The 14,588-nt window shown below is 47.3% G+C and overlaps 1 protein-coding gene across 5 annotated transcripts in view; it reads left to right on the top strand.

The window, feature by feature from the left end:
• Positions 1-14,588, top strand: part of KDM4A (lysine demethylase 4A) — a 43,287-nt gene that overhangs the window by 16,702 nt on the left and 11,997 nt on the right. For 4 of the 5 annotated variants that reach the window (XM_072868654.1, XM_072868656.1, XM_072868653.1 and 1 more), the window contains 7 exons: positions 95-150; positions 1,118-1,226; positions 2,234-2,422; positions 3,066-3,236; positions 3,731-3,850; positions 4,492-4,584; positions 5,648-5,784. In XM_072868654.1, the coding sequence (XP_072724755.1) occupies positions 95-150; positions 1,118-1,226; positions 2,234-2,422; positions 3,066-3,236; positions 3,731-3,850; positions 4,492-4,584; positions 5,648-5,784 (875 nt within the window). Of the gene's footprint in view, positions 1-94; positions 151-1,117; positions 1,227-2,233; positions 2,423-3,065; positions 3,237-3,730; positions 3,851-4,491; positions 4,585-5,647; positions 5,785-5,905; positions 9,335-14,588 lie in introns of those variants that run through there. The other variant, XM_072868655.1, reaches the window with a different exon arrangement.

Below are 14,588 nucleotides of genomic sequence, written 5' to 3'. Positions count from 1 at the left end.
CTTCCTCTGGACTGCATTTTGAGGAGGAAGTTCTGAAACAAGTGTACTGCTCTGGACTTCACTCTTTCACTTAATGCTTTCTTCCTTGTGCCAGGACTGCTGTTTGTGTTCATTACGAGGAGGAGCACTGCAGAGAGCCAATGATGACAAGTGAGTGTTCCAGCTTTTTTGGTCTTAAAGGAGAAGCTCAATTCCTAAGTAGCCGAGGGTAGGGTAGTGTTATCCCACTACACTAGTAAAGCCAATGTCTGCATTTGGTGTGACCAACACCACCCTTCACACTGTGTTACTGAGGAGGCTATGGTAAAGTGTGTTCATTGTGTTCACATGCAGCAGTCATCATCTCTTCAGGTAAGGCCTCACTCTCATTCTGTTGACAGCAGCTCTTAGTTGCTTTGCATTTTATAGTGCAGAGGTGTAGTGTGCAGAGGTATAACATACCACAAAAATAAGATTCCTGATGAGATAACATCTCTTAGTACCTTCTCACAGAGGATTTTGATTTCTCCATGTAATGTGTGGTGGCAGCAGAGACAAAGGACAACCATAGCTTTAAGGAGCACAACATACTGAAATTCCAAGTACCTCTGCAGCAAGTGTACTGCATACAACTGCCTGTGCTGTGTCCTTTGGTGTGGTGGATTGTCTGAAGTTATTTGATGCAAAATAGCAGTGGGACAGACTTGTAGTACCATGGAGTTACTGAAACTTGGCCTCCAAAACTTTTGTGGATGTCATATGGAGCCTCAACCTCTTGGTCACGGTCTCAAAAGTAATTCAGTAGTGACTGAGCAGTTGCTATGGGACAGGTTTGTGAAGGAATAAACCTATGAGGTGGGCTTTTGTAATGCAGGTATGCAACCAGCACAAGCCACAATAAATTGCTCTCCTGTTAAGCCTGTTTGTAGTAGATTGGAAGTATGAAGAAGTCTTGGTTTTGCCCCACATGTGCCCTGTTACTAGCAGCAGGAAGGAAGATTACACTTTTAGTTCTCAGAGGCTATTTATCATGGTTTATATGTCAAACGTCAACAGAACTGTATTTACTTAAACTCCACAGTGTCCTCTGTCGGCCTAATGCATATTAATTTCTTTTTCCCCTCTTCTGTCCTGACAGGTGGGTTCATGTGATGTGTGCTGTAGCTGTACTGGAGGCAAAATTTGTGAATATTGCAGAGCGGAGTCCTGTAGATGTTGGCAAAATCCCCCTGCAACGTTTCAGACTGGTAAGGATCACCTGTGCTTCACTGGTGAGGTTTCAAAGTGTGTCTCCAGTCCATTCAGAATCTGGGAGACTCTGCTTATCCCTCCAACCCCAAGTCATCTCCATCTCCTCAGACTGAAGAATTTAATCTGCTCTGTTCTTTGTATGGGAAATGGCAATTGTCCCTGTTGCCATTTTTTGATAGCTTGTTCTGTACCTGTTCTATACCTGTTCTAGTATATGCTTATTCAGATGAGGAGTGAGCAAGGGGGGGCACAATTTTCTGTATGTAGCAAATGACATTTATACAGTGGTGTAATGGTGATAATTGTTTTGTTATTTTTCTAATCCCTAGTATTTGACTTGCTTTATTAACTGCTGTTGAGCACTGAGATGCTTCAGGATATGCAAGGCTTTAGTATAATGAGTGAGTGAATGTCTTCAGCAAGAAAGCAGCTGTACTTACTCTTCTAACAGCTCAGCATTGAGGGGAAAATTATTTAACTGCTTTGCAAATGCTAATGCATTACAGATAACATTCTTTTCCTACAACAGCCCATCAGGCCTGACCCTAGAGTAATTCGGTCACTGGTAGTAGTGACAGAATTTTAACTGTTACTTCTGTGGTTTGTTTTGGTTTTTTGTCTCTGGTCTTTGCCCGTTATTCTAATCTTGTTGGTCTTCCCTGTGCAACTTAATAACTAAGTGCTGAAAGGCCCTGTTGACTTTGGAGCATTGTGGACTGATTTAATCCAAGGTCTCCTGTTGCTAGCATCCTTGGGTCACATGCTTTGTGCATGTTGAGCCGGTGGATATTTAATGTACATTTTTCATCTATGGCGTTGCTTTAAATGTATGAATTATTGCCTTGTCATAAATGAGAACCGGTAGCCTTCTGCTTCTTTTTAATCAAAGTAGCAGTGTTGTCACAGAGAGTAAATGGCACAGTATCAGACACTTAGACCAGCTAGCCCTTTGTGTGGGGTAAAAGCTAGTGCCAACCAATAACCTCTAGCTTCCTGTCCACAGAAATGTATCTTCTGCAAGAAAAGAAGAAAGAGAATTGCAGGTTGCTGTGTACAGTGCTCACATGGTCGGTGTCCCACATCCTTTCATGTCAGCTGTGCCCAAGCAGCAGGAGTCATGATGCAGCCTGATGACTGGCCATTTGTTGTCTTCATTACCTGCTTCAGACATAAGATTCCATCTCAGGCAGAGGTGAGTAGGTGTGTGACTCCCAGGATTTGAACTGCAGTACCTTGGAGGGACTAAAAAGTTTGGCTCTTTGAGAATGTTCAGTATAATCTAACAGTGTTGGTCTTGGATTCTGATCTCAACCTTGCTGCTGCTCTGAGTGATCTTAGTCAGGTCCTTTATTGTATTTTGGTTTGCAGCCCAGAAGGACCGAGATACATTACATCCCTCCTGTGGCTGTTGTAATGAGGAATAATAGTGGGTTTTATGCTGTGATATTTAATATGCAGGAGTTAGTGCTGGGACTCAGCAGGCTGCATGAGTGGTCATAGAATGTCATGTTTAAGTGATTTATTAGTTTATAAAGTTCCCATGTAGCCCTTTTAGCCATCACAACAGTCTATTAGACAGTATTTACTGTAATGGCCTTGCATTGCTCTGAAGAATGAGAGCTTAATTTACTAAGTAAATTAATGACAGCTACATCTAACAGATTAGGCTTTAAGCATTTGAAATGCCAGAGGCAGAACTTTTCTAAAAATGCTGCTGATGGTGTCTTGAGTAGAGTTACTCGCCTCATTTGCTTCCTTGTCTGCCAGCACCGAAGCTGTGGTCCTCAACACATACTTTATGGAATCGTTGTGTAAAAAGTGATTTTTCTTCTCAGCGAGCTAAGGCTGCACTCCAGGATCTGTCACCTGGACAGATAGTCATCAGCAAGCACAAGAATGGTCGCTTCTATCAATGTGAAGTGGTCAGCCTTGCAAAGGAGACTTTCTACGAGGTCAACTTCGATGATGGTTCCTTCAGTGATAACCTGTATCCAGAGGACATTGTGGTATGTTATGCAGTGGGAGTCAGGCTCCGGCAGAGGGCACATGATGCGAGTCAATTCTTGCTGCTGCAGAGTGAACACACCAGGGGATTTGGTAATTGTTCTAACCCTAGGTCATGTTGTGGCCGAGATGTGCTGCAAGATGGCCTTAGGGGTGTTACATGAGACTGACTTAACTGAGGGCACATAGGAACAGGTGTATCAGGGAGTGCAGCTAATCTTTGGTTGCTTAGCAGTGGTAGGTCTGAAGGAAAACTTGCTGATACTTGCATACCATTCCTGCATGAAGTACTTTGAAGTTGGGCCCACTGTTGGGGTTTAAATACAGATGACATGGATGGATGTGTCTCAGCCTAGTTCTCCATCCCTAAAATGGAGTAATTGCTGGGGTGGTGTGCGATGTGACTGGGAGGGTATGCCCAGTGGTTTGATGAATCTTCACATAAGGAAGCTGCTTACCCATCTTTTCTCTCCCACCTTCCTCCTTTATGCTGTAGAGTCGAGACTGTCTTCAGTTAGGTCCCCCTGCTGAAGGGGAAGTTGTGCAGGTGAGATGGACAGATGGACAAGTTTATGGAGCCAAGTTTGTCGCATCACATGCCATCCAGATGTACCAGGTACAGAATTGTTGTCTGAAAATTCATCATTCATAACAAGCTGATCATGTTAACAGGGCTGTTCTTAAAGCCAGCAGAGCTATAGGAGAGTCATGCCTAAACTAACTTCAGGGGAAGTTACTCAGTGTTGTCAGCAATTCCAGGTGCTGGTAACAGTTGCTGGAGTTAAGAGCAAAGTGATTGCTTGCAGCTCTACTTATATCTGGCTACCTAATTGAAAGTGTCAGCTTCTGAAAAACTGCTGTCTGCAATTCTTCAGCAGACTCTGTTCCTGTAGCTTAAACTACTTAAAATAAGTTTGGTATTGCTTTTCTCTGTTTAGTGAGAGTGCATCATGTCTTGCACACTTCCAAAAGGATGAATGTTCAGGCTGTATTAAAGTGACCAGCCAGACTGTCTTGTCAGGTGTTACAAGAATATCCCAAAACTTGCTGGGCTACTTTTACTGTCATGGGATTGGTGAGGTTTTGGTTAAAGTCTGTTGCAGTGTGCAAACCTGCATATGTATCTTATAAAATTAAAGTGGTAGAAGATTATTTCATAAGAGACCTCTGTGGAGAGGGGAAGGCAAGTTCTGGGTAGCTGTGGGACAGTTCTAACTTTTAAGACTTCTGGCAGAACAACTTCTGTTTTTCTTCTAGGTGGAATTTGAAGATGGGTCACAGCTGATGGTGAAAAGGGATGATGTGTATACTCTTGAAGAGGAGCTGCCTAAGAGAGTGAAGTCAAGGCTGGTAGGTAAACAGGATGCAAACTTCTACTAAAGAAGCTCATTTAACTTAATTTGTCCTTGAACAGCAAGCTGAGTGCAAAAAGATTGAGCAGCAATTACAATCTGATGCTCTCCTCAATCGTTGCAAAGCTTGGTAGTTGATCAGGCTACAAAAGCAAAGTTCTGTCTCGCTCTGGAGAGACTTTAATTCTCCCTCTGCAGAGATGGGAGTTTATAGCATAGAGTCACTGTTCAGGACAGCACGTTAATACACTTTCATGCCTGTATTTGCAAGTTTAATTGTCTATTCCCATTGCAAAGAATGGCCAAGTTCCTTCACTTACCCTTTGTTCTGAAAAGCTTTTAGTAGGGTGGCATCAAGAGAGCTGGCCATTTTTTTAAATTTTAAAATAATTCAGGTGGGAAAGGACCTCTGCAGGTCTCTGCTCCAGACACCTGTTCCAAGCAGGGGTAACTTTGAAGTCAGACAGGGTGGCTCAGGGTGCTCTCCAGTCAAGTTTTGATTGTCTCCAAGGATGGAGATCCCACAGTGCCTTTGGGTCCCTGTTCTGTTGCTTTATGCTTCCTGCTATAAAAAATGTAACTATGGACAGCATGCTAGCGTATCTTGCTTTACAGCATGATCATGCACACCCTAATGCAGAACCTGTTGGCAGGCACACAGGATGTTAGAGGTTTAAGAAAGAACGTATCATAGCTGAATCCTGTGACCAGGTGTTTAAATGTGCCTGCTCCATAAGGCACAAAATGCACTAGACTGCTTGAAAGTTGGAACAGGTGAATGTGTTTATTCTTTTAAGAAACTGATTGTGAACTTAAATTAGCTACTCGGTTGAATTTGAAAGCTGTGATTCTTTAGATCTCTGATTACAGTTCACTTAAACTTATCCACAGACTTTTAAATGCGGTTTCTTAAATATTTTTCTTCTTGTGTTTGGTCAGTTTTTGAAGAAGGCTGAAGGTTCCCAAGTGTCCTGACTTGGTTCTGTCTTACATGCAGTAGGAGGATGTGGAGGCAGGGATTTGATCTGTGTTCTAGTGACTAATTCTGTTTTTTCTCTTAGTCAATAGCTTCAGATATGCGCTTCACGGAGATCTTCGCAGAGAAGGAGGTCAGACAAGAGAGGAAGAGACAAAGAGTGATCAATTCGCGCTACCGTGAAGATTACATTGAACCTGCGTTGTACCGGGCCATCATGGAGTAAGTGCTGCCTGTGGCAGAGGAGGAAGATGCCCACCTCCCCCAAGGATTTAAACGCTCCAGTACAACAGGCCATATTTGGATGCTTCAAATCCAGGGTTTTTTTGTTTTGTTTTTTAAGGAAGCTAAAAAGCTGATGCTCTGCAGTAGCTGAAAGGCAGCTGTTGGATAGTGAAACAGATCCCATTTGCTGAAGCTGATGCCTGCAGACTCTTGGTCTGAAGTTGGGTCCTTACTGAATAAGCCAGCTTGGGGGTGTTGCTTTCATCTTGTCGAGCAGTCCTGCTTTTTTTTTAGAGACAATTTTGACAGGTGGCAAACTCTTTTGGGAGTTGTAGCCAGGAATCTTGGCAGCTGCAGAATAGTACGGTCTATTGTTTTAATTGAATAATGTTCCTGATTTTGGGAGTCTCCCTGGTGACTACACCTGGGCTTGAGCAGGCAGTATTACTGGTGCTTGAAATTGAACCTCTTTTTATATTTATATCCATCTTTTTGTCGCAAGCAGCTTCAGTCTCTTGTTTCTCAGCACCTCCTTTCTGAGGGTTGAGCTGAAGGCTGTTCAGATCCAAGCAGACAGGAGGTGCTTGTGTGAACAGGTGAAATGTGAAATTGAATCCTATAGGACAAATTATTTAACCCTCCATTTAATATTTTTGTTCTGATACTTGTTTTGACTTACTTAATCATAAGTTTAACTGTAAAATAGTATGTGCCTCGGAATCAATGAAATCTGTCTGGAGCCCTGCGCAGTGCAGCCTTCTAACAAGAATAGGCATTCAGCTCCCAATAAGACGTTCAGCTCCCAAAGAGTTTCTTTTGAGTTTCTCCCCACCCCCTCTAAGGCAATAATGACCAAAGGGACAGAGTCCTAACTCTCCCTTCTTGAAATCCAAACGTCACAGTATTGGGGATGACACGGCAGCGGTGTCTCAAGCAGTGCAGTACCTCTTCTGTGGCAGCACTGTCTGTCGTGTGGCCGCAAGCTTTTGCTTACAACAGCTAATACTGGGTCTGAGACAGATAAAGCATGCACTGAACTGTATGTATTACTAAAAGGCTGTGCAATGCTCTTCTGAAGCAGGAGTGCTGCTGCATTGCTGTCTGGCAAAGGTTACCGCAGCATTTTTATAGAGTATTGGTAGGGCACATCTCAGTTGTGTTGGAGAGAACTTGCTACCCCAGCAATAGGAAGCTGAGTTAAGCTGGGTAGTAGGTGTATCCAGAAGATGTGCCAACTTGCTCCTAGTAATTTAAGCATTAACACAGCACAGTAGGAGCCGTGTAAATACATGTTCCTTTCCCATTCTGTAGGGAAGGGATTTTAGGCTGTGGAGCAGATTGGCCACCTTCTTTTTGCATGGAATGATGGGGTGACTTTTCCTGCTGGAGAAAATTATGGTTACGTGTTCTCCAGAAACAGTTCAAGAGGAAAATTTTTCTAGTGAAACAGACCTAATGCATCCCTGCTTCTATAGGGACATGGCAATGTGTCTGCAAAGTCTGGATTTGTAACTTTTTTCCTTTTGTTACATAGGAACGCTATAAACCAAACTCTTCTGAAACCCCGGTGCATCGATTTGTGATTAGCAATAAAATGTAGTATTGTGTAGTGATACAACTCTTGATCAGAAAAGAAATAAACTACAACTTTTATAAAGAAAATCTTACTTATCCCTACATTTTTATAGGGTCAGGAGGCTAATATGAGTGGCAAAGATTTGCACAACCGCTGTTTTGCATAGAGGTATTCTGTCCCATTTTTGTGTTGGAATACCTCATTCATCAGTATTGGAAGGCTTAAACATATTCAGAAAGGAGATAGTGGCTTTCCTTTGTGGGTTTTTTCTTTTTCCCATGTCCAAAACTCCTGGTCTCAGGGTATTAAATCGCTTTCTGATGAATGGGGTAGTTGGCTTGATAAAACTAGGATCTGTTAAGACTGGAGTCTAGTAGCTGCAGTTGCTCTGGTCTAGGCAATGGGAACGAAATTGCACTTTGATGTCTTAGCTTGTACGTAAGCCTCTCTGAAGTGATGTGCTGTGAGCAAACGTGGAGAAGAGCTGTCAGGGCCTTAACAAACTTGCCTCTGTTGTGTCAGCATATCTTAAGATGTGGTATTAACTTCTTGTAGGCTGAACACTACCTGTATGAAAAACATACTCTTCGTATCATCTGCCGTTCTTCTTCCAGAGAAAAGGTGCCTGTGTTCAGGCTTTCTTCCCAAACTGCCATATAACTTAAATGCACCTTTTAGGTGCCACATGCTACCTGTGCTGCAAACACCTGGCTCAACAGCTTCATCCTAAAATTATGACCTAGTATGAAACAGCTGGATTTGTTTGGAGTGCTGTTGTTCAACTGCAGCAGGTTTTGCCACCCACCTCTAACAGTATTGAGTGACTTTCAAGAGCTCCTATGCCTAGTATTTGTTCTGGAAGAGGAGCTTTGTTATGCTGTGTTTTCTGCGGGCTCCAGATTTGCTCTTGTCAGTTGGCTGCACTGTGTTGGAAACCGCTGCCATCCTGCACTCTGAGACAAAGGGCCTTCCCAATTTTCCCGTCAGTTCTTGTGCTGCATCATTCAAATGTGAGCATACTGTACCTACTGCAGTGATCGAACTGCGTTTTGGCTTCTCTCCGTGAACTTAAAATTGGTGACCCTGATGTTTGAGGGGTCTATATTATTGACTTTGCAAAAACAATTGGTTTTATGGCTTGAAGTATATAACAGGTAGCAATAAAAGCTCGTTACAGAGCAGCTGTCTCAAAGGTACATATGCTTTCCGTTACCTGTACTTTGATCTTGACTGATAATAATTTTCTCCAGTGGTTTGTTTTTGGAAGTGTATTTATCCCTGTTACAGCATCATTCCAGTGAGGGCAAGGTGCTGCCAGAGTATTAGCTAGGCAGGTGCTTCTTGAATGTGTTCAGCAGGAAATCATGCTCAATATGCCCCACAGGAGCTCTGATGGCCCTTCGTTAGGTCCATTGCATGTGATGCTGCAGGCAGTAGACCTCCTCACTTCACTTTTCATGAAGCTTCCATCTGTGACTGGTTCAGGTTGAACCCATAAAAAGCATTTTTAGTATAAACAAATAGTGGCTTGCCCTTAATTCAGGATGAGCTTGGCAAGCCAGTCATTACTTTTTATAAGGTTTAAAAAGGTGACTGTAGTCTTTGTAAAGCACCTGATTGCAGTAGTGTTTCTGCCTGCGGCTGGACTTCTAGGAGACCTCTTTCTCCATCAGCAGACCCCTCAGATGACCAGAGACAGTACTGGCAGTAATAGGACCTATTCTCCTTGCTCCTTCTTTCTCTTCCCGGTGTTTTGAGCTGGGTTGAATTGATTCTGCACTGTTTGAGGAGCATAGCCACATATCCCAAGGCTTCCAATGCATCTCTGTTCTTCCATTCTCTAACTGGGCTCCTGTTGTCTGACATGTCTGCAGTTGTGCTTGTTTTTTTAATGCAAACATGGGATGAAATCAAGACTCTGGTAGCCTGTATGTTGTTTTCAATTTGATCAAGTAATAAATCTAATTTCAAAATGGACAATCTGTAGATTAATTTAAGAACTAAAGCAATGTAACTTGGAAATTCTCATCATGCTTCTGATTTTTCTATTAGCATTATTCCTTTCTAATACTTACCTCCTTAATGCTTATCCAGTGAGTTCTTGGGTGTCTTTCAGAGATGCTAAGCGGAGTTCTGTTATTTAAGGACTCAGTCCAGCATGGCTGTTCAGCTAGAACAGGGACAGAGCCGCAGAGTTGTCCCTCCTTGTTGAAGTACAGACCTGAGATATCTGCAGTAAGAGCTGAGTTGCCTTAGGTTCCCTCTGTAGCTGAGAGTGGCAGTGCCAGAAGAGGAGTCATCAGAAAATCTTACCTGGGTGCAAACAGCTCTGTTCTTTACTTCGGTGTTGACTCTTGAATTTCACACTACTGGTTAAGACTTGCTGAACTGGCAGTCAGGGAGAGGAGATTCTTCTGCCTTAGCTCAGGGATTTTTGTTACTGATACACCGAGTGACCTTGAGTAAATTGCTTATTCATTGTAGTATTATTTCAGCCTGTATCTTCGGAGCCTAATGTGCCAGGTATTCCTGGAGCCAGCTTTTGTAGTTTGGGAAAATGTTAACGTCTCCTTTTCCCGGACAAATTTGTAGACATTGCACAGAACCTTTAAGTGTATGCACTTAGGTTAGCGTAAAGTGTGTAGTATTTTAGGTTCAACATGAACAACATGGGGTTGCTAAAAGTCAAAGTAAGCCTTTTTCCTCTTAATCATTCTTAATTTCTTTGCATTGCTGTTAGAGCTGTTCAGCAGCTTTAGATTTCTCCCTCGGATGAGTGAAGAGTGCAACACATCAGGTAGGGTGAGTGTGTTGCTTGGTTCCAGTAATGAGCGTAGCTCAGGGTGTGTATCAGTAGTTTCCTTTGACCTCACCAGAATGGTCTACAGAGGAATGGGAAACATTCACCTGATTGCTATCTTTTGAGGAACCTGTGGCAGATCCATGCAGAAACATTGCCACAGCCTGCTTGCTGCAGCATGAGTAATGTGACAATGCTGAAGTCAAAACTGTTCTGACAGCGAACAAGGGAAATGTGTGGGATGGCACTGGAAAAAGATTAAAGTGGTATAGTAAGTGTGTTAATTTCTAGGCAAAACTGAGTGAAGGTAGGAGAGCCTGAAAAGAGGTGTCCTTGGCCTGTAATTCTGCGTTTAAGGAAAGTTCTCACTTTTATGAATGGTTCTAGTGGGCTATGAACACCTTCAGTACACAATGCAAGAGAGAAGTGAAACAGGCCTGCTGTCTGGGCTCTTCCACCTTAGCCGGGTGAGTTAGTCCCGCATGAGTTGCTGCCTGACGTACCCAGTGTGGGCCCCTCATGCTGCGAGAGGACCCAGCACCCCAGGAACTGGGATGCTCTCATCTTTATCCACACTGCTGGCTGAAGGAAGAGCTGCCTCCTCACGGGCTGTAGACGAGGTGAGTGGCTAGTGTGCTGGGATGTTTTCATACCCAGGCTGAAGTCCTCCGTACAGAGTTAGGTGAAACCTGTCTTTGCAGCTCAAGAATTTGCACTAGCCAGTCTCATGTCCAAGCAGTACCTGTGACTGCACTGTGATACATTGCATACAAGTATGTTAAAGACCAAAGCAAACTACTTCAAGAAGTATAATGAATCAAGTCCACAGTCTTGCTGAATTTAGGGAGGCAGAGGGTGTGTTGTACCCATGGACCTCCAGAGAAGCTTCAGACGTGGGAATCAGATGGTTGTGAATGTGAGTTGATGTTAGTTAATATGCTTGGACTCTCATTTCCTCAAGTACTGCTGCTTCTCTTGAATACAGTATCTCTGCACCTTTTGGGTTAATTTTCGTGCCTGTCCTCGCAACAGGTGTTAACTCAAACTTCATTACTCATAGCCACAAGCAATTAAAAAGGCTCAGTATCCTGGATGCAAGGACATGGGTGCCTTTAGTGTGGGTGGTGGGTGCTGACTGGCTTCAGGCTGCATGTGCAGAGGAGCTATTAACTTGCAGCCAGTTCTGTGGAAAACAGGAGTGGTGCGTGGTGCTGGTGTGCTGCTGCTGCTGCTCCTGGAGATACAGGACCATTCTGCTAAGAATAAGGAAATTGGCAATGAGGAGCAACTACACCGGAGAGCTTAGCAGCCCGTCTGGTTGGAGCTGCGGTTGCCTGTGGTGGATAGCTGCCCAGGCTGCTTGGCTCTGCAGCAGGGACGCAGCTTTTGCTTGTCCAGGCCCAGCAGAGCCAGGGCAGGATGAAGGGAGCAGTTGTGTTAGCAGCCAGAGAAGGGTCTGTCCCGAGTCCTCTCTGGCTTTCCCATTTCCAGCTGGATAGATGTTTCCAAACACCATTTAACAGCTGGTGTCCATGGGGACTGGCAGGGGAGTTAATGCTCTTATTCTGCCTTTCTCCCTTGCATGTGGGGATGTAATATGGGGTGTCCTACTTGGACCCTCGGCCATCCTTGCCGTGGGGCTGGGGCCAGCCCTGCTCTTTCTCACTGATTGAAGGTGAAGGCTCCTCTTGGATCCCTGTGGGATCTGCAGCACTGTCCCCAGTGGGGAGGCCCCAACTTGGGCCCTCAGCACTGTGCAGAGCCTGGCAAGGGGAAAGGGACAGAAAAACAGACCTTGGCTCCACTCCCTCCCCAGCCGGAGTGGTTGAGGGGCTGCCAAGGGCTGTGCGGCAGGGAGAAGAAAGACGGCGTTCATGGGAGCTGCACGGCTCCGAGCTGCCGGGCTGGGAGCCAGGCACGTCAGCACCTGATGGGCCAGCTCAAGGAAGGGCTTCTCGCTCCTCGCCTTCTCCAGCTGAGCCCAGGACTTCTCCAGACAAGCTGTACTTCAGGGGTCCCAGTGTAGTGAGGTCTTTCCTGCCCCACTGCCTTTTCTGGGCCAGGCTCTTGCCTGTGTGTGGGGCATTGCTTTGGCACCAGCGTGCTGGGGGGTCTTTCCCCAGGAGCCCGGCTCCTGCAGTGCTGCCCTGGACCATGCTGCCTGAGACAGCTGCCCAGGGTCCCTCCTGCCTGCCTGTGTCCCCCAGCCTCCATCGATTTGTGAGGGCAGCCCTGGGGGACCTGGATCAGTCCCTTGCCCAGCTGTGCAGACTCTGCAAACAGGCAGCCTCCAGTCCTGCACTGGCTGAGCTGGGGCTGCACGGATGGTTCCCAGCAAGAGGTGCAGGGCCAGGCTGTGGGGGCAATCCCTGGGGGCTGGGCTGTCCTCACCTCCCACAGCTGATCCCCACCCCTTCTCCAGGCAAGCTGGGGCACCTCAATCCTTCTTCCAGGAGCTGCTGGACAGAAGAGCCCTTGTGCAGCCTTTTGGGGGAGGTGCCTGGTACCTGCTGGGGGAGACTTTCCCCTTCCCAGCAAATGGATGCCTGGCTACAGCTGGGCCCTGCCCGGTGCCTCAGAGGTGTTTTGGTCTCGCCCCTCTCCCAGCACAACCTGTCCCACAGCCCTAGAAGAAGCAGGTGAGATTGCTCAGGGCTCTGCTCCCTGGGGACGGCTTTGTGCAGGGCTCTGGGAGCTGCCAAGGATCCCAGTGCGGGGAGCGGTGAGACAGGTCTGTGCCTGGAGTGTGTCCCTCTGGGAGATGCTGCCTGGCAGCATGGCCTTGGCCCGGGGTCACCAGCCCAGGAGAGGTTTGGCTGTGCTGGGGGCTTGTCCTGCTGGCCTGGGCTGTGACGGAAGCACAGCACGGGGTGGGGGTGAGTGGGTGGCACTTTAGGTTTGGGGTTAGGATGCTTGTGACATCCTGGGGACACCAGCCGGGCTGGGATGAAATCAGCGTGGGTTGGCTGCAGGCTGGAGCAGCAGGCGGTTCCTCTCAGACAGCACAGCACCAGGGGATATCCGGATGGAGGGAGCAGGGCTTGTGGCTTAGGGCAGGGAGCAGTCACACTGCCCGTGGGCTGGGCTGGTTGCATGCATGGGTCTCCCAGCGCCTGGCCAGCAGTGGTGATGGTGGCATTGGCTGCAGTGGGCCCTTGGGCTGGTATCCTGGAGGCTAGAGGAGCTTGCTGGAGATGTGTCTGCGTGCTGGCAGGAGGGATGCTGCAGCAGAAGGCAGGGCTGCCCTGAGCCCTCTGGTTCCACAGTCCCTGCAGCTGCTCGTGAGCTGGTGGAGGGCCCACATGGGTGCTGATGTGTTCCATGCACCCCAGCACAGTCATGCACAGCAGCGGTGAATGCAGAGGGTGCTTCAGGTCTAGCGGCTGAAAACCTGTGAAGTGCATCCTGAAGGCAAGTGAGTAGCGGCTCATGCACTCGAGGGGGCTGTGGGATGCTGGGCTGGGTGGTAAGATCTTGTGCCCTGTGTGCTGTTGGTTTGGGAGGAAGGTGGACAGGTATTTTGCTGACCAGCTCTGGAGCGAGAGAGAGGAGACAGCTACAGAGGGATAACACGGCTGCTGATGGGATTGGAGTGCAAGGACAGCTCAGGTGGGAGCTTGCCAGCCCCTGTGTGATCCTGGGCTCCTAGTCCATGTGTAGGGCTGGACCCTGAAGAAGCCTCTTGCCCGCTGCAAAGGCAGCGCACAGGGCTGGCGTTTACCCTGCCACGGTGTGCCCTGCCCCGAGCATGGGCTCCTTCCAGGTGGCAGCTCTCCTGGAAATGCTGGGGTGGTAGAGGGCCAGCCTGGGGATGGGTTGGTGAACCTGCCCCCATGGGTCGGGCAGCTCTGATGGGGCTGTGCTTGCCTTCCCAAAGCAGCCCTCCTTCCTGCCCTGACCCGCTACCATCTCCAGAGCAAGGCACTGAGTCTGTCAGAGCCAGAGTCTCTGCTTGGGGCTGCATTTGTGCTCTTATCCTGTAAACCATTCCTACAAGAGCTGGCGCGTCCCTCCTGGCTCCTCCAGCAGCGTCTCTGCTCCTTTTCCCGCTCAGTTGGGTTTACCAGGTGGAGGATGGCCTGAGGCTCGGCGTCGGCAGCCCTGCTTGCTGTCAGGCCCTGCAGATTTAGGATGTACAGGGAGGGGAGGGGAGGAGCTGACAGCTTTGCCCTTTGCCTGTGTGTTGCAGGGCGCAAGGCCACCCCTCTTCCCACACGGGCTGCAAACTCAGCCATTCTCTTCTGCTTCTCTGGCTTTTCCCATGGGCTGGGGGCTGAGCCTGCCTTCCTGCTGCTGCTGCTCCGCCGACTTGTCATCTTCCAGCTTCCTGTCCTGCTGTGCTGCCAACTTGTCCTCCAGCTCCCTGTCCTGCTGCACTTGCACCCACGGTGCTGTCGGTTTGGCTGACTGGGTGCACTTTCGATT

This window comes from Ciconia boyciana, chromosome 7, assembly GCF_034638445.1.
Source record: "Ciconia boyciana chromosome 7, ASM3463844v1, whole genome shotgun sequence".
Taxonomy (NCBI): Eukaryota; Metazoa; Chordata; class Aves; order Ciconiiformes; family Ciconiidae; genus Ciconia; species Ciconia boyciana.
This window is presented reverse-complemented; position numbering and strand designations above follow the sequence as displayed.